This window comes from Hyla sarda, chromosome 4 (assembly GCF_029499605.1).
Source record: "Hyla sarda isolate aHylSar1 chromosome 4, aHylSar1.hap1, whole genome shotgun sequence".
NCBI classification, from domain to species: Eukaryota; Metazoa; Chordata; class Amphibia; order Anura; family Hylidae; genus Hyla; species Hyla sarda.
Window position 1 is genome coordinate 99753582 of NC_079192.1, and position 23445 is coordinate 99777026.

Below are 23445 nucleotides of genomic sequence, written 5' to 3' on the forward strand. Positions count from 1 at the left end.
CTGAAGTGCACTACGGGCGAACTACAATGCTCAGAAGAGAAGGAGTCATATTTGGCTTTTTGAGAGCAAATTTTGCTCGGGGGGCATGTCGCATTTATTAAGCCCATATGGTGCCAGGACAGCAAAATAACCCCCACATGGCATACCATTTTGGAAACTAAACCCCTTGAGGAATGTAACAAGGCGTAAATTGAGCATTTACCCCCCACTGGTGTCTGTCATATCTTTGGAACAGTGGGCTGTACAACATTTTTAATTTGCACAGCCCACTGTTCCAAAGATCCGTCAGACACCTGTGGGGTGTAAATTCTCACTGCACCCCTCATTACATTCCGTGAGGGGTGTAGTTTCCGAAATGGGGTCACATGTGGGGTTTTGTTTTTTTGCGTTTGTCAAAACCGCTGTAACAATCAGCCACCCCTGTGCAAATCACCTCAAATGTACATGGCGCACTCTCCCTTCTGGGCCTTGTTGTGTGCCCCCAGAGCACTTTGCGCCCACATATGTGGTATCTCCGTACTCGGGAGAAATTGCTTTACAAATTTTGGGGCGCTTTTTTCCCCTTTACCTCTTGTTAAAATGAAAAGTATAGGGCAACACCAGCATGTTAGTGTAAAAAGTTTATTTTTTTACACTAACATGCTGGTGTAGACCCCAACTTCACCTTTTCATAAGGGGTGAAAGGAGAAAAAGCCCCCCAAAATTTGTTAGGCAATTTCTCCCGAGTACGGCGATACCCCATATGTGACCCTAAACTGTTGCCTTGAAATAAGACAGGGCTCCGAATTGAGAGCGCCATGTGCATTTGAGGCCTGAATTAGGGATTTGCATAGGGGTGGACATAGGGGTATTCTACGCCAGTGATTCCCAAACAGGGTGCCTCCAGCTGTTGCAAAACTCCCAGCTTGCCTGGACAGTCAACGGCTGTCCAGCAATACTGGGGGGTTGTTGTTTTGCAACAGCTGGAGGCTCCATTTTGAAAACAGTGGCGTACCAGACGTTTTTCCTTTTTATTGGGGAGGGGAGGGGGGCTGTGTAGGGGGTATATGTATATGTAGTGTTTTTTACTTTTTATTTTATTTTGTGTTAGTGTAGTGTAGTTTTTTAGGGTACAGTCACACGGGTGGGGGTTACAGCAAGTTTCACGCTGCGAGTTTGAGCTGCCGCGCAAAATTTGCTGCATTGCAAACTTGCAGCCCGATACTCACTGTAAGCCCCTGCCCATGTGAATGTACCCTGTACATTCAGAGGGGGGGGGGGACCTCCAGCTGTTGCATAACTACAACTCCCAGCATGCACAGTCTCAGTGCATGCTGGTAGTTATAGTTTTGCAACAGCTGGAGGCACACGGGTTGGGAAACACTGAGTTAGGAAACAATGTTTCCCAACCAGTGTGCCTCCAGCTGTTGCAAAACCACAACTCCCAAACATTCTCAGGCATGCTGGGAGTAGTAGTTCGGCAACATCTTTCGAGCCAGATGTTGCCGAACTACAACTCCCAGCATGCTTGGAGTTGTAGTTTTGCAACATCTGGAGGACTACAGTTTGCAGACCACTAATACAGTGGTTCCCAATCTGTGCCCTTCCAGATGTTGCAAAACTACAACTCCCAGTATGCCAAAACTGTCCAGGCATGCTGGGAGTTGTAGTTCTGAAACATCTGAATGGCCAGATGTTACAGAACTACAACTCCCAGCATGCCTGGACAGTAAGGGCATGCTGAGGATGTGTAGTTTTGCAACATCTGGAAGGGCACAGTGGTCCAAAAACTGTGGACCTCCAGAAGTTGCAAAACTGCAACTCCCAGCATGCCCAGACGCCAAGGGCTGTCTGGGCATGCTGAGAGTTGTAGTTTACAGGGTCCCAATACAGCAATGCATGTCGTTTGACGGCGACGTGCATTGCTGTAAAGGGGCCGACGGCGGCTGAAGATCTACTCACCTGTCGCCGCCGTCTTCATCGTCTGGATCCGGGTCTTCACGGACGAGGTAAGTACCGGGGCCGGTCCCCAGCACTCCCCCGTCCCCCGCCGCGTCCTCTCCGGCCTTCAAGGGGCCGGGCAGGACGGGAGGAAGTAACCGCCCCCCCCCCCCCCCCCCCTCCTGCAGGCTTGCCACCTCGCTCCTATTCTTTAGCATGGTCCTGGCTGTCTGTGACAGCCGGGATCATGCGAAATTACCGGGTGGTCGGGTCCCAGAGACCCGATCAGCCCAGTATCGCCGCAGATCGCAAGGGCGACTTCCCTTGCGATTTGCGGCGATCGCGTTTGCCCTGGATGCCTGCTGAAGCATTTCAGCAGGCATCCGCTTCCGATCTCTGCCCGCCGAGCGGCAGAGACCGGAAAACACCAGGACGTACGGGGACGTCCTGGGTCCTTAAAGCCCAGGGTGCGGGGACCTCCCCGTTCGTCCTGGGTCCTTAAGAGGTTAAAGGGGTACTCCCGTGGAAAACTTTTTTTTTTTTAAATCAACTGCTGTCAGAAAGTTAAACAGATTTGTAAATCACTTCTATTAAAAAATCTTAATCCTTCCAGTACTTTTTAGGGGCTGTATACTAAAGAGAAATCCAAAAAAGAAATGCATTTCCTCTGATGTCCTGACCACAGTGCTCTCTGCTGACCTCTGCTGTCCATTTTAGGAACTTTCCAGAGCAGCATATGTTTGCTATGGGAATTTTCTCCTACTCTGGATAGTTCCTGAAATGGACAGCAGAGGTCAGCAGAGAGCACTTTGGTCATGATATCAGAGGAACTGCATTTCTTTTTTTGATTTCTCTTTAGTATACAGCCCCTAAAAAGTACTGGAAGGATTAAGATTTTTTAATAGAAGTGATTTACAAATCTGTTTAACTTTCTGGCACCAGTTGATTTAAAAAAAGTTTTCCATGGGAGTACCCCTTTAAGGCTGAATTCACATGTAATGGAAATACTGCATATTTTACCAGCAGATTTGAGCAGACATAGTAGTTTACAGTACCAGGAAAATAAATAACATTTTCTAACTCTCCTTCACATACTATCGCTATGTTCCATACATCAAACTGTGGCTTTTCAGATCTGCAGCGTGTCAGTTCTGTTGCAGATTTGTCACGGATTTTCATTGTGGACTTCACCCCTGTCATTGTAGTAGGGGTGGAAAATTTCATCCACGTGTGGATCCTTTCTTTAAAAGGCTTAGAAAAAAAACTTCCAGGGAAGATTTATCAAAACGTGTGCAAATGAAAGGTGGTGCAGTTGCCCATAGCAACCAATCAGATTGTGTCCTTCATTTTTAAAAAGGCCTCTGAAAAATAAGAAAAGGAAATCTGATGGGTTTCTATGGGCAACTGGTCAACGGATATGTCATTTTAGGTAACTTTCCAGGATAAGCTGCTCTGAGTGTGTGTACACGAGAAGCAGCACTATTTCTGGCCATTATATAACTTGTATATGCTATTTTTAGCAAAGTTCTGCTCTGCAGGCTTTTTCACTAATTTGCAGTTCTTTCAGAGCTGGTGGGCGGTGCTCCCTCTCCCCCTCTATAGACTTGTATTGGCTTGTCTTGCTGACACAGGACAAAGCGTAGCTGATTTTCATGTGGAAACCGAGTGGGTGAGATGGAAGAAGATTGATAAACGGAAGAAGAAGCATTTTTGTTGTATAAGATATATTAAAGGGTACCTCTTATCAAAAAAAAACTTTTGATATATTATAGATTAATGTATGCAGAATATCTTTACAATTGCATGTTATTACAAAATATGCTTCTTTCTATTTAATTTTCCACTTTGAAGAAATAACCACTAGGGGTCTCCCTACCAGTCCTGGCAGCAAGCATTTCAGACTCATGCTGGAGTCCTAAACACTACGAGCTGCTAGTCTGCTTTGTTCACAAACGAGAACACTCGGAGCTGCCAGCCTGCTTTGTTCACAGCCTGTTTGGCTGTGAACAAAGCAGGCTGGCATCTCTGAGTGTTTAGGACTCCAGCATGAGTAAGAAATGCTTGCTGACAGAACTGATCGGGAAAAATACAATAGAAAGAAGCATATTTTTCATTAACATGCTATTGGAAAGTTATTCAACATTCATTAATCTAAAATATATCAAAAGTTTATTTGATGAGAGGTACCCTTTAATGTTTCTTGTATTCCCTTGTACTATTGATCTATGCAAAGTTTGTTTAAATGACAGTGTCTATTTATGTTTTGCTGTCAGCCATTGTGATGCAATCAACAGACATCTTAACATGCTAGAAAGGCTTACAATGACAATGGCAATATTGGTCAAGTGTTTTTGCCACAAAATATTTTGCCAAACTGGCATAACTGAACAAATTGTTGGTCACAATAATGAAACTAAGGGGTATGTTCCTTCATTGTATGTTTCAAGCAAACCTGATAACTAAACAAAATATATACTATTCATTTTATGATCTAAAGCTATGATATGATGACCAAGCTTACAACAACCTTTTTAGGATAAGTCCTCTTGTGTGTGTACATGAGGAGTAGCACCATCATATATGGCATTTTTACCAGTTTTTCATTCTGCAGGCTTCATCTTCATACTGCACACACATAAAAGAGGAGATCCTACTCCTTTATATATCTAAAGTATAGTACTCTCTCTAAAACAAAAAAAAACCTCAGCAGCAGCTACAACATTGTAAAGCAGTACTGAGCAGTGTAAACTGTGAATCCATCCCTTGGGTGAGATTGAAGACTAACTTGAGCTTTCAGCTGTGTCTCTGTTTGTGTCTCCTCAGTTTGCAATCCAGCATGTATTTCTGTGGCAGAAATCTGAAGATGATCCACGGTTTGCTTTGCCATGGATCCCCACATGTATAGACTCATTGTCAGTCAGCAGAGCTAATCCTCAGCTTTCCCCCATGGAATATCCTTGGCATAAAGAATTGTAATACACTAACCGTAGACGTCCATGGGGCTTTACTGTTCTGTATGCCTTCAATTTCATACAAAAACATACCTCTCTGCTAGATTCATACAAAATCTGACATGAAAAATATGATATGATCACCATCAGATACCGTTTTACCAAACTACTCTTCTTTTATGCCTTGGCTGTTCTAGATTAGAAGATGACTACTTTTTTCAAAACCACATCTTCTTTTCTCTTCTAAGGGTTCTGTGTGATTTTGCAACTTGGCTCCATTGAAGTTATATTTATCTTACCTGACTTGCCAGCTCCTCGACACCCTAGCAGCACAAGGTTGCATTCTGAGTGAAAACTGCGGTCATTAGAAGCAGTGAAATGGGAAGCATTGACGGCTCTAGGTTTACCGAACATCAGTGACATTATCTATTATAAGAGAAGAGAAAAGGGAATGAATTTGAGTGGTATTTTGCTATTCTATAACTGAGCACAGGATATGCACTGTTTTATTGTCAACTTAGGCTACGGTTACCAGCTGATGACCCATAAAGATCCATGAAGAACCCTTACAAGGTCAGCTAGCAGATTCCCTGAAGGTCGTAGGGTGGGACCACCATCAATCGGACTTGTTTTTCCAGCGCATCCCATAGATCCCACTGCATACTGGAACACCCCCAAATTAAGATCAGGGAGTTATCTAGCAGGCTCACGGGCTATTCACTCTCCATACATGACGGGTGCGGCCTGCTAAGTGCAGTTGACATCTCAATACATTTTGTGGTAACATAAAAAAGATGCCATTGGAAAGTTAACTAGTCTAGTATAAAAATAAGCCCTCATATGGCTGACAAAATAAAGATGGTAACAAAAATGGTCACAAAACAAAAAAACTGAACATTGCCACAGCAAGAATAGGGATTATGCTTACCCATTTATCTGCATCCAAATAATTAACTTAATAATTGCTTCTTAAAGGGGTACTCCACTGGAAAACATTTTTTTTAAATCAACTGTAACCAGAAAGTTAAACATATTTGTAAATGATTTCTATTATAAAAACCTAATCATTCCAGTACTTATCTGTTGCTGTTATGAGCCACAGGAAGTTGTTTTCTTTTTGAATTTCTGTCTGACCACAGTGCTCTCTGCTGACACCTCTGTCCAGAGCAGGATAGGCTTTCTATGTGGATTTGCTCCTACTCTGGACAGTTCCTAAAATGGACAGAGGTGTCAGCAGAGAGCATTGTGATCAGGCAGAAAGGAAATTCAAAAAGAAAAGAACTTCCTGTGTATCAAAACAGCAGCTGATAAGTACTGGAAGGATTGAGATTTTTTTATAGACGTAATTTAAAATTTTTTTTTCCTGTGGAGTACTCCTTTAATATTGTATATCCAAGTTTATGACACATTTCATTGTCACCAGATAATAGTATGCACTTCACCACTTACTGTTATGGCTGATCGGTATATATCACTATGTACACATACCTCATCCGAGAATGCAATGTATGTACAGACAGTGCAGTCCCCATAGCTGTGATCCATGCTTTGAAGACTATATATACTAACAATATATCCTAGGGTCTGTTCTCCTTTTATTTTATACTGACAGTATAAAACAAAAGACAAACGATAAAAAACAAAAAAAAACATGTATTCGCTGGCATCATACTAGTTTCCACATCTGCCTTTTAGCAATTGGAGTCTTTTAATTCCCAATGGTTGGGTCACAACATCCAGTAAGTATATTTAGTCCATCTATTGTTTCTTGAATATACTGGATTGTTGGGAGAATACATATTATGGCAGCTTTTGGGGTTATTTTTTTGGTGGAGACCAAAACAGCCTGGGACTAACTAAAGCTAGCCATACACCTTAGATAGGTGTCTTAGATAGCTATCTCTCCCAACCCCAATTCCAATATACATGCACACTTGGCCAATTGGGTATGTCTTCCCATTAGAAAGAGGAGGGTAAACCAACTGAAGAAAAAGATTGGGCATGAAATCCAACTGCCCAATTCTTCTGCCCCCCAATCATCATATGTCAGGGGAGAGCTTGGAGGCCAACACACACATTGGATAGCCAGTCCCACCAAAATTAGAAGATTCGGCAAACAATAGTCTAATATTATTGGCCAGCATAAGCAGAGGTGAGGTCCATTAGATACAAATAATATATGTAGATTTGTTTACTTAGCAGTTCCGTTTTTCTGCTCCATCGTAACTGCAGAATGAAAATAACGGCAGCGACAAACTCATTACATGATGTTCCCCATTGACTTTATTGAGCTCTGTCAGGTTTTCGGCATGGCGTCCAATATTTCAGACAAAACAGCGTTGCATGCTTCTCTACTTTTCTCTATTCCAGTAATAGTACCGGAATCTGCGATGGAGGCGCCAAATGGAACCTCTGACGCAGATGTAAATTGAACTTTACCTTGTTACTATAGATTGTCATCCATAGACATTCTGTTATGTAGCAATACTTTATCACTTATTGTTTTATGACCTGTATAGTGTTTATATGTGTAATGTTACGGACTGTGTGCCAGCTTTTAGCTTTGTATGTGTTTCCGTTAGGATTTACGAGAGTACATTACAGACCATTCACAATGAAATGTATTCTATATATACTTAAACATTGTCTGTTTAGACTACAGTCTGCACCGTCCATGTCTCCAGCCACATTAGCACGTACTACTCAAGCTTCTCTATGGTCATAAATTGTTACAATTTCACAATTTTATCAACCATGAGGGACATTTATCAATGTTTGCTTATGTATTCCTTATTTTAGTTATTTTTTTTCTTACAATTTTTTTTTGTTTTTTTGCTTATGTGCGACTTATTTATCATCTGCTTTCAGCCTGTCGATAAATTTCTTTCACGTAAGTGATTTTTCTTTTTTTGCCTTGGTAGTGGCTTTTTCTGCTCCATGTCTGAGCTGGAGTAAATTTAGTAGGTTTTTTTCATGTAATGCGACTTTTTTTTGCAACTTTCGCACTTGATAAATCTCTGACCACTGCAAGTCAGAAATCACTTTTTGCTTTGGTAAGCAAGATTTTGATTTTTTTTGCTTAGGACACTGCACAATCAAAAAGTGGCAGAAAAAAAGACCAATTTTTTTGCCACAATTTTAAGCAAAAAAAAAATTGGAAAATGCTTTGTTAAATGTCCCCCTATGTTGTAACATTTTTCACGCTGATTCTCCGTTTCCAGATGTCGGAGAGCTATCACATTTCCCATACAGTGCAGCCGCAAAAAAGTTACACTATATAGTGGAGAAAAGCTAACATCACATATATTACTGTTCCGTGTATTCTAGATCCCCTTTATAACTGCGCCCATCTTAGAGTACGCTGATAACAGACATATCCTGGATCAGTGTTTCCCAACCGGTGTTGCAAAACTACAACTCCCAGCATTTCAGTGTTTCCCAACCGGTGTGCCTCCAGCTGTTGCAAAACTACAACTCCCAGCATGTCCGGACAGCCGAAGCCTGTCCGGACATGCTGGGAGTTGTAGTTTTGGAACAGCAGGAGGCACACCGGTTGGGAAACACTGTCCTAGATATACGTGTTAACATTTTGATAAGTTTCGATAAGGCATCACGATATCACAGTGAGTCATACGCCAGTATAATAAATACATCAGTATACTAAATAGTTAAAAGGCACTGCTGTCTCACCTGGCATTAGTGAGTAGGAAGGATTTGGGGGTCTGAGTAGTTACAGACCCTGGGATTTTCCAAGCCACAATGAGAGCTTTACAAATCCTATGGGACAAATGCTGGAAAAGCACATTCTGCGTCAGCGGCTTCAGACACCGGCCTTATCCCTATAGGGGAGATGAAAGGTCCAGACTGAGGCGCTCCTTAATCCTGTGTAATTCTGGGCTAAGTTCCTGTTGATTTTTGCTACCAGGACTCCAGCTGCCTCTTCCCAACAGCTGGAATCTACACAGCGCTCCCCCCGGATCCCCTCTCAGCTGATCTTGGGATGTGTCAGTTCCCAGCTCCCACTATTTCCCAGTTACTGTAGATTCTCAATGTCCATTATCCAGAACAGTAAATCCTATAAAGAAGACATGACATGTTCTTTCCTCTCTCCAAGGTGCTGTGACTCCTGTCTGTAGCCGAAATGTCTTCTCTAGCCAGATGTCTCAGTGCCCAGTTTCCTTCCCACTGTCTTTTAGTCAGTCTCCTGTTCCATCATTCTGTAAATGGGGCAGTGCTGTTCTACTGTTCTGGACAGGCTGGGCCTGTGCCAAACTCCTTGTATGGGAAGTACATTTCCAATGCCCCAGAGGAGAAGAATGAGAATCATCTTCTGTGTGTGTCGCAGATCATCCCCGGTCCCAAGGAATTGTCCCTAAACCTAATACTGCAATGCACTGATTGTTCCTGAGGCGGTCTAGGTTTACACGCTGCGTCTAGGATGTGAGACAAGGGTCACACTTTTTTCAGTTGTCCCTAAAAAGAGTTTCTTTTAGTTTGTTATAACCGTCTACAGCCATGACGATTTTAGCTGTGTGTCAGGACAATACCAGCACCTTGAAGCTGGAGTTGTATATATTCATGATATGTGGGTTCCCCTGCCCTCCTGATACTGACAGCTCTCCCTTTGTTAGGCTTTGTTTACTCCTGGTATTAAAGGGGTACTTCGGTGGCAAACTTTCTTTTTTTTTTTTTTTATCAAGTGGTGCCAGAAAGTTAAACAGATTTGTAAATTACTTCTATTAAAAAAAATCTTAATCCTCCCAGTACTTATTAGCTGCTGAATACTACAGAGGAAATTCTTTTCTTTTTGGAACATGGAGCTCTCTGCTGAATCAAGAGCACAGTGCTCTCTGCTGACATCTCTGTCCATTTTAGGGACTGTCCAGAGCAGCATATGTTTTCTATGGGGATTTTCTCCTACTCTGGACAGTTCTTAAAATGGGCAGAGGTGTCAGCAGAGAGCACTGTGCTTGTGATGTCAGCAGAGAGCTCTGTGTTCCAAAAAGAAAAGAGTTTCCTCTGTAGTATTCAGCAGCTAATAAGTACTAGAAGGATTAAGATTTTTTAATAGAAGTAATTTACAAATCTGTTTAACTTTATGGCACCAGTTTTCCACCGGAGTACCCCTTTAATACATATATTTAAAGCATTAAACACTTTTTTACGACTTTCGCACTTCTCTGACCACTGCAAGTCAAAAATCACTTTTTGCTTTGGTAAGCAAGATTTTTATTTTTTGCTTAGGACACCGCACAATCAAAAAGAGTAGTCGCAAGTGCGACTTTTTTGAGACAATTTTAAGCAAAAAAAAAAAACCTACAAAATGCTTTGATAAATGTCCCCCTATGTTGTAACATTTTTCACGCTGATTCCCCCTTCCCAGATGTCGGAGAGTTATCACATTTCCCATACATTTCTCCTACTCTGGACAGTTCTTAAAATGGACAGAGGTGTCAGCAGAGAGCACTGTGCTCGTGATGTCAGCAGAGAGCTCTGTGTTCCAAAAAGAAAAGTTTCCTCTGTAGTATTCAGCAGCTAATAAGTACTAGAAGGATTAAGATTTTTTAATAGAAGTAATTTACAAATCTGTTTAACTTTATGGCACCAGTTTTCCACTGGAGTACCCCTTTAATACGTATATTTAAAGCATTAAACACTTGTATTGAAAGTGTATTGTACATCATTAATGTGTATCCCATTAAATCCAATGTAAAAAAAGCACAGTACACAGTTGTTTTGTTTTCCACATATGTTCACAGGTATAAAACAACCAATTTTACAGTTATTTAAAAAAAAAAAAAAAAAAAAAAAAGCCAGAGAAAAAACCTAGCCTAGCAGCATTGAAATACATGTGCATTTTGCTGCTTCTATTTCACACCATGTGAACATAGCCTAAGGCTATGCTGACACTGCAGAAAATGTGCTGAATGTCTGCCCAAAAAACACGGACATTCCACAAATAGCAGGACCGCAACAATGCACCTTCACCATCTCCATAGACGTCAATGCTTTCCAAGTGGATTTTGCCAAAAGAATGAACATGTTCATTCTTTCGGCAGACACCAGAATCGGAATTTCTGCAGCGGAAAGATCTGCCACCGAAATTTCACCTTGTTCGCGGTGCAGCAGAATCCCATTGAAAACAACAGAATTTTGGATTTGCAACAGAATTTTTCTATAGAATTCCACTGGGAAATTCCGTCATGTGAACATGGCCTTATTGTGCATAAGTTGATCAGGAGGAGTCTGCATTTCATGAATACAATGGACTTCTGTCAATCGAAAATTAAAACTATTCACACATAGATGTAACACTGCTAAAATGACCATAAGCAGTTTAAATGGGCTGGTAGGTTTCTACTTAAAACCAAAAGTGGAAATCATTGGAAAAAATAATTGGAAAAAAACAATAGTCTATTGACAAAAATATGTTGGTATATGGATCCACTGATCACCCATTCTTATATTCAATAGGTGTGCAAATTCAGGTTTTTAATTGCAATTATTGAATTATTGGAAACAAAGCCATAAACAGTTCACATATGGAAGGTCAGTTATAAAGAAAAGACTGGGAACTCCTCCTCCTTTCAAATCCATTCTTGGATTTGTATTTAATAATTGCAATTACAAACCTGAGCATGTGAACACACACTAAAGATACCTAGGAAACACATCAGTTACTGAGAGCAGGAGAGGGAGTGAATCTGGACTTTATGGCCAAATATGGGCCCCTTAGGTATCACCAGCAGGATGCCTGCACTGGCCGGCTGCCCCTACAACCATTTTCGTATATGAAATGTTAGTTTGCTGAATGAAAGAATCACGGTGAATTAACAGCTAATAAATACAGAAAGTTCTAGATTTCTACTAAAGCCAAAACAATCTTGTTTATGTTCTTAAAATAAACCTTCAGTTAAATGCAATTTTCTCGCTTTTTAATGTGTGTACCGTATATACTCGAGTATAAGCCGAGTTTTTCAGCACGATTTTTCGTGATGAAAACACCCCCATCGGCTTATACTCGAGTGAACTCTCCACCCTCAGTGGTCTTCAACCTGCCGACCTCCAGATGTTTCAAAACTACAACTCCCAGCATGCCCGGACAGCCATCGGCTGTCCGGGCATGCTGGGAGTTGTAGTTTTGAAACATCTGGAGGTCCGCAGGTTGAAGACCACTGTTCAGACATTGACAGGCGGTGATGAAGGGGTGGGGTGGGGCGGGATGATGACAGGCGGTGATGATGAAGGGGGGGTGTGGGATGATGACAGGGGGATGATGATAGGTGGTGATGATGAAGGGGGCATGATGACAGGGTAATGATGAAAGGGGGGATGATGACAGGCTGTAATGATGAAGGGGGGGATGATGACAGGCGTTGATGATGAAGGGGGGGATGATGACAGGCGGTGATGATGATGGGGGGTCTGGATGATGACATGGGGGAGATGACAGGGTAATGATGAAGGGGGGATGATGACAGGTGGTGATGATGAAGGGGGAATGATGACAGGGGGATGATGACGGGGGGTCTGGATGATGACAGGGGGGGATGATGTATTTCCCACCGTAGGCTTATAGTCGAGTCAATAACTTTTCCTGGGTTTTGGGGGTGAAATTAGGGGCCTCGGCTTATATTCGGGTCGGCTTATACTCGAGTATATACGGTATGTCCCTTATTATGAGCTAAATCATTTTTATTCCCTATAGATCTAGAGTGAAAATGCAGAAAAAAGCCATTGTCGACAAATGGCTTTTTTTGGGGGGACAAAAATGCTGCAGCCAGTGGTTAGCTGGCAGTCAATAGGGAAATATGAAATACCAGAGTCACATGATGTTTTTGTTTGTGGCTTTCATTTTCTCTAAATCACAGCACAATCTGGCTCTGGCATTTTGTCTACCAATTTTGGGGTGTTTTTCCTCCCATAAAACTCTACAGGTTGAAAAATATGCCAGAAAACAAACGTTTGTGTACATATATGTGGATGTTTCTTCGGGCATTTTTTTCCCTCAAATTGTTCAACAGAAATCCTTAAATCTTATGATCTACCTATCTGGTTACCTACCTACTTGCCCTTTTACTGTGCAGGACACCAAGGAGGGCATTATTACAGTTTGTGGGCCTATAAATGGGAAGATTGTGTAGAGGAGGGGAGGGCACTGGAAAAACGCAGTCTAACATGTTTGTCTTGCAGATGCTAAGAGATTGACATGGTGGTCTGATCTGGATGGAGAAGAAAAGGAAAGAGGACTCTCCCGACCAGAAAAGACATAATTGTGAGTCCCTAGATGTAACTGTAAGCACTTCTATGGTATACAGATCCTGTGTACAGCTGATATCTACCGCCGTATGGTCCTGTGTATATAATCAGTTATATTGTATACAGATCTCTGTACAGATAGTATCTACCTCCATATGGTCCTGTATATAATCACTTATATAGTATACAGATCCTGTATAATATACTGGTCCGTGTATAGTGGTTTTATTCAGTACAGTATGGTGGTATTATCCAGTTATTGTGTGGTGGTATATATTTTCTCCTTGTATACTGGTATTATTGGTCATGGAAAATTATTTTACCTATGTTAAAGTGTTTTTTATATGTGTATGCGTATATATATTGTCACGATGCCGGCTGGCAGGTAGTGGATCCTCTGTGCCAGAGAGGGATTGGCGTGGACCGTGCTAGAGGATCGGTTCTAAGTCACTACTGGTTTTCACCAGAGCCCGCCGCAAAGCGGGATGGTCTTGCTGCGGCGGTAGTGACCAGGTCGTATCCCCTAGCAACGGCTCAACCTCTCTGGCTGCTGAAGATAGGCGCGGTACAAGGGAGTAGACAGAAGCAAGGTCGGACGTAGCAGAAGGTCGGGGCAGGCAGCAAGGATCGTAGTCAGGGGCAACGGCAGGAGGTCTGGAACACAGGCTAGGAACACACAGGAAACGCTTTCACTGGCACTAAGGCAACAAGATCCGGCGAGGGAGTGAAGGGGAAGTGAGGTGATATAGGGAAGTGCACAGGTGTAAACACTAATTGGAACCACTGCGCCAATCAGCGGCGCAGTGGCCCTTTAAATCGCAAAGACCCGGCGCGCGCGCGCCCTAGGGAGCGGGGCCGCGCGCGCCGGGACAGAACTGACGGAGAGCGAGTCAGGTACGGGAGCCGGGGTGCGCATCGCGAGCGGGCGCTACCCGCATCGCGAATCGCATCCCGGCCAGAGGCGGTATCGCAGCGCCCCGGGTCCGTGGAACCGACCGGAGCGCTGCAGTGAGAGGAGTGTAGCGAGCGCTCCGGGGAGGAGCGGGGACCCGGAGCGCTCGGCGTAACAGTACCCCCCCCCTTGGGTCTCCCCCTCTTCTTGGAGCCTGAGAACCTGAGGACCAGACTTTTGTCCAGGATATTGTCCTCAGGTTCCCAGGACCTCTCTTCTGGACCACAACCCTCCCAATCCACTAAAAAGAAGGTTTTCCCTCTGACCTTTTTAGATGCTAAAATTTCTCTGACGGAGAAGATGTCCGAGGAGCCGGAGACAGGAGTGGGGGAAACAGATTTGGGAGAGAAACGGTTAATGATAAGTGGTTTAAGAAGAGAAACATGAAAGGCATTAGGAATACGAAGAGAAGGAGGAAGAAGAAGTTTGTAAGAGACAGGATTAATCTGGCGCAAAATCTTGAAAGGACCAAGATAGCGTGGTCCCAACTTATAGCTAGGGACACGGAAGCGGACATATCTGGCGGAGAGCCATACCTTGTCTCCAGGGGAAAAAATGGGAGGAGCTCTTCTTTTCTTATCTGCGAATCTCTTCATGCGTGAAGAAGCCTGTAAGAGAGAATTTTGGGTCTCTCTCCATATGATGGAGAGATCACGAGAAATTTCATCCACAGCGGGCAGACCAGAGGGCAAGGGGGTAGGGAGGGGGGGAAGAGGGTGACGGCCGTACACCACGAAAAACGGGGATTTGGAGGAAGATTCAGAGATTCTGAAATTATACGAGAATTCGGCCCAAGGTAGAAGATCTGCCCAGTCATCCTGGCGGGAGGAAACAAAATGTCGTAAATAGTCACCCAAGATCTGGTTAATTCTTTCTACTTGTCCATTGGATTGAGGATGGTATGCAGAAGAAAAATTTAATTTAATCTTGAGTTGTTTACAGAGAGCCCTCCAGAATTTAGACACAAATTGGACGCCTCTATCCGAGACGATCTGCGTAGGCAACCCGTGAAGACGAAAAATGTGTACAAAAAATTGTTTAGCCAACTGAGGCGCTGAAGGAAGACCAGGAAGAGGGATGAAATGTGCCATTTTGGAGAATCGATCAACGACCACCCAAATAACAGTGTTGCCATGGGATGGGGGTAAGTCAGTAATAAAATCCATACCAATCAGAGACCAAGGTTGTTCGGGAACAGGCAGAGGAAGAAGAAAACCAGCGGGCTTCTGGCGAGGAGTCTTATCCCGGGCACAGATAGTGCAGGCTCGCACAAAGTCCACCACATCAGTCTCTAGAGTCGGCCACCAATAGAAGCGAGAGATGAGTTGCACAGATTTCTTGATGCCCGCATGACCTGCGAGATGGGAGGAGTGACCCCATTTGAGGATTCCGAGGCGTTGGCGTGGAGAAACAAAGGTCTTTCCTGGTGGAGTTTGCCTGATGGAGGCTGGAGAAGTGGAAATCAGGCAGTCAGGAGGAATGATGTGTTGAGGAGAGAGTTCAATTTCAGAAGCATCTGAGGAACGAGAGAGAGCATCGGCCCTAATGTTCTTATCAGCAGGCCGAAAGTGAATTTCAAAATTAAATCGGGCAAAGAACAGAGACCACCTGGCCTGACGAGGATTCAGCCGTTGGGCAGACTCGAGGTATGAGAGGTTCTTGTGATCGGTGTAAATAATAACTGGAAATCTTGATCCCTCCAGCAGATGCCTCCATTCCTCAAGTGCTAATTTAATGGCTAGAAGCTCTCGATCCCCGATGGAGTAGTTCCTCTCCGCCGGAGAGAAGGTCCTAGAAAAAAAGCCACAAGTAACAGCATGCCCGGAAGAGTTTTTTTGTAGAAGGACAGCTCCAGCTCCCACTGAGGAGGCATCAACCTCCAATAGGAAGGGTTTAGATGGGTCAGGTCTGGAGAGCACGGGAGCCGAAGAGAAGGCGGACTTGAGTTGTTTAAAGGCGTCTTCCGCTTGAGGAGGCCAAGACTTGGGATCGGCATTTTTTTTGGTTAAAGCCACAATAGGAGCCACAATGGTAGAAAAATGTGGAATAAATTGCCTGTAATAATTGGCGAACCCCAAAAAACGTTGGATGGCACGGAGTCCGGAGGGGCGTGGCCAATCTAAGACGGCAGAGAGTTTATCTGGATCCATTTGTAGTCCCTGGCCAGAGACCAAGTATCCTAGAAAAGGAAGAGATTGGCATTCAAACAGACATTTCTCAATTTTAGCATAGAGTTGATTGTCACGAAGTCTCTGAAGAACCATACGGACATGCTGGCGGTGTTCTTCTAGATTGGCCGAAAAAATTAGGATATCATCAAGATATACAACAACACAGGAGTATAACAGATCACGAAAAATTTCATTAACAAAGTCTTGGAAGACAGCAGGGGCGTTGCACAGGCCAAAGGGCATGACCAGATACTCAAAGTGTCCATCTCTGGTGTTAAATGCTGTTTTCCACTCATCCCCCTCTCTGATGCGGATGAGGTTATAGGCGCCTCTTAAGTCCAATTTAGTAAAGATGTGGGCACCTTGGAGGCGATCAAAGAGTTCAGAGATGAGGGGTAAGGGGTAGCGGTTCTTAACCGTGATTTTATTAAGTCCGCGGTAGTCAATGCAAGGACGTAGAGAGCCATCTTTTTTGGACACAAAGAAAAATCCGGCTCCGGCAGGAGAGGAGGATTTACGGATAAAGCCCTTTTTTAGATTCTCCTGGACGTATTCAGACATGGCAAGAGTCTCTGGGACAGAGAGAGGATAAATTCTGCCCCGGGGTGGAGTAGTGCCCGGGAGGAGGTCGATAGGACAATCATAAGGCCTGTGAGGAGGTAGAGTCTCCGCTTGTTTTTTGCAGAAAACATCCGCGAAGTCCATATAGGCCTTAGGGAGACCGGTTACTGGAGGAAGCACAGAGTTACGGCAAGGGTTACTGGGAACCGGTTTTAGACAGTCCTTGGAACAAGAGGGCCCCCAACTCTTGATCTCCCCAGTGGACCAATCCAGGGTTGGGGAATGAAGTTGAAGCCAGGGAAGTCCAAGGAGAATTTCCGAGGTGCAATTGGGGAGGACCAAAAGTTCAATCCTCTCGTGATGAGATCCGATGCTCATTAGAAGGGGCTCCGTGCGGAAACGTATGGAACAGTCCAATCTTTCATTGTTTATACAATTGATGTAAAGGGGTCTGGTGAGACTGGTCACTGGGATGTTGAACCTGTTGACGAGAGAGGCCAAAATAAAATTTCCTGCAGATCCAGAGTCCAAGAAGGCCACAGAAGAGAAGGAGAAGGCAGAGGCAGACATCCGCACAGGCACAGTAAGACGTGGAGAAGCAGAGTGGACATCAAGGATTGTCTCACCTTTGTGCGGAGTCAGGGTACGTCTTTCCAGGCGGGGAGGGCGGATAGGACAATCCCTCAGGAAGTGTTCGGTACTAGCGCAGTACAGGCAGAGGTTCTCCATGCGGCGTCGTGTCCTCTCTTGAGATGTCAGGCGAGACCGGTCGACCTGCATAGCCTCCACGGCGGGAGGCACAGGAACAGATTGCAGGGAACCAGAGGAGAGAGGAGCCGAGGAGAAGAAACGCCTCGTGCGAACAGAGTCCATATCTTGGCGGAGCTCCTGACGCCTTTCGGAAAAACGCATGTCAATGCGAGTGGCTAGGTGAATAAGTTCATGAAGATTAGCAGGCATTTCTCGTGCGGCCAGAACATCTTTAATGTTGCTGGATAGGCCTTTTTTAAAGGTCGCGCAGAGGGCCTCATTGTTCCAGGATAATTCAGAAGCAAGAGTACGGAATTGTACGGCATACTCGCCAACGGAAGAATTACCCTGGACCAGGTTCAACAGGGCAGTCTCAGCAGAAGAGGCTCGGGCAGGTTCCTCAAAGACACTTCGAATTTCCGAGAAGAAGGAGTGTACAGAGGCAGTGACGGGGTCATTGCGGTCCCAGAGCGGTGTGGCCCAAGCTAGGGCTTTTCCAGACAGCAGGCTGACTACGAAAGCCACCTTAGACCTTTCAGTGGGGAACTGGTCCGACATCATCTCCAAGTGTAATGAACATTGGGAAAGGAAGCCACGGCAAAGCTTAGAGTCCCCATCAAATTTATCCGGCAAGGATAGTCGTAGTCCAGAAGCGGCCACTCGCTGCGGAGGAGGTACAGGAGCTGGCGGAGGAGATGGTTGCTGGAGCTGTGGTAGTAACTGTTGTAGCATAACAGTCAGTTGAGACAGCTGCTGGCCTTGTTGCGCAATCTGTTGTGACTGCTGGGCGACCACCGTGGTGAGGTCAGCGACAACTGGCAGAGGAACTTCAGCGGGATCCATGGCCGGATCTACTGTCACGATGCCGGCTGGCAGGTAGTGGATCCTCTGTGCCAGAGAGGGATTGGCGTGGACCGTGCTAGAGGATCGGTTCTAAGTCACTACTGGTTTTCACCAGAGCCCGCCGCAAAGCGGGATGGTCTTGCTGCGGCGGTAGTGACCAGGTCGTATCCCCTAGCAACGGCTCAACCTCTCTGGCTGCTGAAGATAGGCGCGGTACAAGGGAGTAGACAGAAGCAAGGTCGGACGTAGCAGAAGGTCGGGGCAGGCAGCAAGGATCGTAGTCAGGGGCAACGGCAGGAGGTCTGGAACACAGGCTAGGAACACACAGGAAACGCTTTCACTGGCACTAAGGCAACAAGATCCGGCGAGGGAGTGAAGGGGAAGTGAGGTGATATAGGGAAGTGCACAGGTGTAAACACTAATTGGAACCACTGCGCCAATCAGCGGCGCAGTGGCCCTTTAAATCGCAAAGACCCGGCGCGCGCGCGCCCTAGGGAGCGGGGCCGCGCGCGCCGGGACAGAACTGACGGAGAGCGAGTCAGGTACGGGAGCCGGGGTGCGCATCGCGAGCGGGCGCTACCCGCATCGCGAATCGCATCCCGGCCAGAGGCGGTATCGCAGCGCCCCGGGTCCGTGGAACCGACCGGAGCGCTGCAGTGAGAGGAGTGTAGCGAGCGCTCCGGGGAGGAGCGGGGACCCGGAGCGCTCGGCGTAACATATATATATATATATATATAAGTTTATTTTGTGTGTGGAGGTGGTGGAGGGATTTGGGTGGAATAGGGGTGTGGCAGAAGTGTTACCAGCAGTGGAGCCATGCAGGGGGCCCTTGTTTTTTCAGTCCAGGGGCCCTGAGTGTTGTCAGTCCGCCCCTTAAAGGGGTACTCTGGTGGAAAACATTTCTTTTTTGATTATTTGGTGCCAGAAAGTTAAACAGATTTGTAAATTACTTCTATTAAAAAATCGTTATCCTTCCAGTACTTTTTAGTGGCTGTATATTTCAGAGAAAGTTTTTTTTTTTTTTATGTACACAGTGCTTTCTGCTGACACCTCTGTATCAGGAACTGTCCAGAGCAGCATTTGTTTGCTATGGGGATTTGCTCCTGTTCTGGACAGTTCCTGATACGGACAGAGGTGTCAGCAGGGAGCATCGTGGACAGAAAAAAAATGAATAAATACAAAAAAGAAAAGAACTTTCCCTGTATTATATAGCAGCTAATAAGTACTGGAAGGTTAAAGATTTTTTTAATAGAAGTAATTTACAAATCTGTTTAACTTTCTGGCACCAGTTGATAAAAAAAAAAAATGTTTTCCACTGGAGTACCCCTTTAAAGAATCATTGGACTTGTAATGAAAAAAAAGCAGGAGAAAAAAACACCACATCACTAAAACTGATACACAATATATGGGGGGGGGGGGGGGGGGGACAATGCCACAAAACTCCACAAAAATAGCTTTTTCTGTTTGTCTGAAAGGAGTCAGAAGAAAACATTTTGGGTGCCTGCAGCCACCCCTAGCTTCAGCTGCAGCACTTAGCGGAGAATTTTCCCATTGCTTTAATGGGATTTTACTGCACCGTGCCCACTGCAAAAAATTCTGCAGCGGAAAATTCAGCCAACAAAATGTACATTTCAGACTGTTCATTCTTTTGGCACAATCCACTCGAAAACGCATTTTCATCAATACAGATGGCACATGTAGGAGTGTTCCTAACGCTGACTTATTTAGTTGATGACATTACAAATGTTGTCCCCCACCCCGTGGAGGGTCCCCTCAGATTATCACTATTTGAAGCATTGACACACCTTTCTATCCAAAGTTTTATTATCTATAATTGGTCAGAGGCCAGGACCTCTGGGTCACCACATTTCCCAATTGTCTGTCCTTATATGTGGAGAATATTCAGTTTTATATGGTACTAATAAAGGTTAAGTTTTAACATTAGCCCCATTTGTAGATACACTTTAGGTGATTTCAGTTTTGGATACCGTAACTGGCTCTACCACTTAGGGCATACAATATTTTCTCTAGTGGAGCAGAAAACCTGATGAAGAGGGGGTCCCGCCCTTCAAAACGCGTTGTTTTACCTGCATGCTTTCAATAAATATTTGTTATTTTCTAAAGTCTGTATCTGGTCAGTTATTTGCCCAAATCAAGACACAGACCTCCCAGAGGAGCGCGCCACAGAAGACACCATTTTTGGGGGGGGGGTATCTTTCTCCCCCATCTGCTATTTCTCAAGACCATCCTCTAGCAGCTGAGAATGGGACCGGTGCCGGCTGCACTCCTCCTTTACACCACAGTCAGTGGTATCAAGTCTTCAATGGTGTTGTGCTTAAAGTACATCACTAGCAGGTGAGCAAACCTGTTTCCTATACTGCACATACCATCTCCTAAATAGATAATTGCGCTTAGATGCGCATTGGTCTATTTCTATTTTTTCTTTCTCAAAACTGCTCTCTAGTGGAGCGTGACATTTCCACTATTCGGTGACTTATTTTGGTAAGTATGGAAAGATTCGCACCCTTCGGGGGAGATTTATTAAAACCTGTCCAGAGGAAAAGCAACCAATCAGATCACTTCTTTCATTTTTGAAAAGGCCTCTGAGAAATTAAAGAAGCGATCTGATTGGTTGCGATGGGCAACTCAGCAACTTTTTCTCTGGACAGGTTTTGATAAATCTCCCCCTTTATGTTTAGTACCCACCAAATACTGACCAAAATACTATGGGGGGGGGGGGGAATCAATGAAAAACGCCTATAAATGAGGCCGTCTATAAATGAAAGCAGTACACACTGAGGTGCAAATTTTCCCGCAGCATATACAGAATTTCCCGTGACAAAAATTTGGCCCAAAACAAACCAAAAAAAGTCAGACACAGTTTCATTATCATACAATTTCATATAAATTTATATATATATATATATATATATATATATATATATATAAATATATATATATATATATATATATATATATATATGTAAATAAATAGATATAGGAAAAGAATAGTTCTTTATTATGACACCCATGGAGGGGGTACGTTACCTACAGGCCATATGACAAGGCTCTACTGGTGCGTCTGCTCCATGAAGAACACCAGCCTAAAGTCTACATTCATTCTTCCATACAAGGGACTATTGTATGGGTGGAGGTGTTGCGATAGAGTCTGCTTCCCCCCATGAATGCCTGTGTAAGCATCTAACACTATACCCCCCCCCCCCATGTTCTTTGTATCTTAAGTATCAAGTAAATCTACACAGTACAGTGATCCCTCAACTTACAATGGCCTCAACATACAATAGTTTCAACATGCAATGGTCTTTTATGGACCATTGTAACTTGAAACCAGACTCAATGGCTGGAAGAACCGACCAATCAGAATGTATATTTCACTGGTAAAACCCCTGTGCATGCACTGATTGGTGTCTGGTAGCGCCCCCTACAGTACATGGAGTTATTACATGTTCTGTACTCTTTACCTGTGCCAGGGTTGGCTTCTCCTTTGGACACCAGGTGAGGGTCGGCTCCATTTTCTTTTTTTTAGGACATTGCGTGTACTGTACAGGACCCTGAAGAAGCTCCTGTCCTCTACATAGACCAGTGTTTCCCAAAGAGGTCGCCTCCAGCTGTTGCAAAACTACAACTCCCAGCATGCCCGGACAGCCTTTGGCTGTCCGGGCATGCTGGGAGTTGTAGTTTTGCAACAGCTGGAGACACCCTGGTTGGGAAACACTGAATTAGACAGTGATTTACAGCTCCCAGCAGATCTTTCTTACTTTTATATGTAAGGATTTGCTTTATCTATATTAGTTATCTACTTATTTTTCTTTAATTCTCCCTTTTTCCTATTTTTGGATGACATTTTGGTGGCTTCAGAACCAATCACCAGGTTTCCATAGAGTTATGGTCTCAACATACGATGGTTTCAACATACAATGGTCGTCCTGGAAGCAATTAATATTGTAACTTGAGGGACCACTGTACAACATCTAGAGGCAGGAACACTTAGTTTACACATGTAGCGCTAGGTTTACATGCCTCTGTAGGTGTTTTAGTGACTGCATATATTTGGAAGTGCATGTTAGTAGTTCTGCATCTGTGTCTGAGCGTCTGTGTATTTAAGCCTGTCAGTCTGTGTATGTGACAGAATGCAAAGTAATTATTAGCAGCATATAAATATAGCGGCGTCCATATTTGTCATCAATCACTAGAACAAGTAGCTGCAGATGTGGCCGCTCGGCAGGGACCGCGGCTCTTAATGAATTTCGGACTGGAAGGAAAAAAGCAGAGAAGCCTTGAGAGAGGAGAAAGCATGTAAATGTTTATATCACTTAAGTGTTTCTCATAAGCAGCTCTTAAAATATCCGAGCTGCGATGCTCTGGGCGTATCTGGAGCCTTTATTTGGATACGTCGAGCTGCACAGAACATGCTCAATAGCGTTACTATACCTGGCATGTGGGATCAACAATCCCGACATTATGGTTTAATTTATGTCAGACATAACAATAAGGGAACATTCATAGCAGCAGACTGTCACATTCACCTCAATGGGGCCTCCAGATATCCATGTGGGACCCTGATCAGATAAGTGAAAGTGCTTTGTGGACTGTAGATTGGATGTGAATACACCTTGATTGTGCCAGGCAGAAAATGACTTGGAAAAAATGATTTACCACATCCAATATTGCACATGCATTTGGATTAGTGTTCCCTCATTCCAGGCAATTTACCCATTTGCCCTTTATAAAGCAACTGTGTGTAGTAGAATGTCGGTAGGTAATGTAATGTAAAGGGGTATTCCGGGCAAAAATATTTTATCCTCTATCCAAAGGATAGGGGATAAGATGTCTGATCGCAGGGGGCCCGCTGCTGAGACCCCCCGCGATCTCCCTGCAGCACCCGGATTCTATGCAGGTGCTGAGTCTACAGTTTCGGAAACCTCCGGGTTTCTGGGACTGGGGACGTGACATCCCGCCACGCCCCCTCCATTCATGTCTATGGGAGGGGGCTTGACGACCGTCACGCCCCCTCCCA

General features: G+C 44.4%; 1 protein-coding gene across 2 annotated transcripts in view; it reads right to left on the bottom strand.

Annotated features, from left to right (window-relative positions):
- The window catches only part of RASL12 (RAS like family 12), a 101113-nt gene that overhangs the window by 36759 nt on the left and 40909 nt on the right, over positions 1 to 23445 (bottom strand). Inside the window, exons 1-2 of one of the 2 annotated variants that reach the window (XM_056571747.1) lie at positions 8562 to 9532; positions 5171 to 5297 (exon numbers count right to left, since the gene is read on the bottom strand). In XM_056571747.1, coding sequence (XP_056427722.1) covers positions 5171 to 5294 — 124 coding nt within the window. In that variant the 5' untranslated portion in view covers positions 5295 to 5297; positions 8562 to 9532. Of the gene's footprint in view, positions 1 to 5170; positions 5298 to 8561; positions 9533 to 23445 lie in introns of those variants that run through there. The other variant, XM_056571748.1, reaches the window with a different exon arrangement.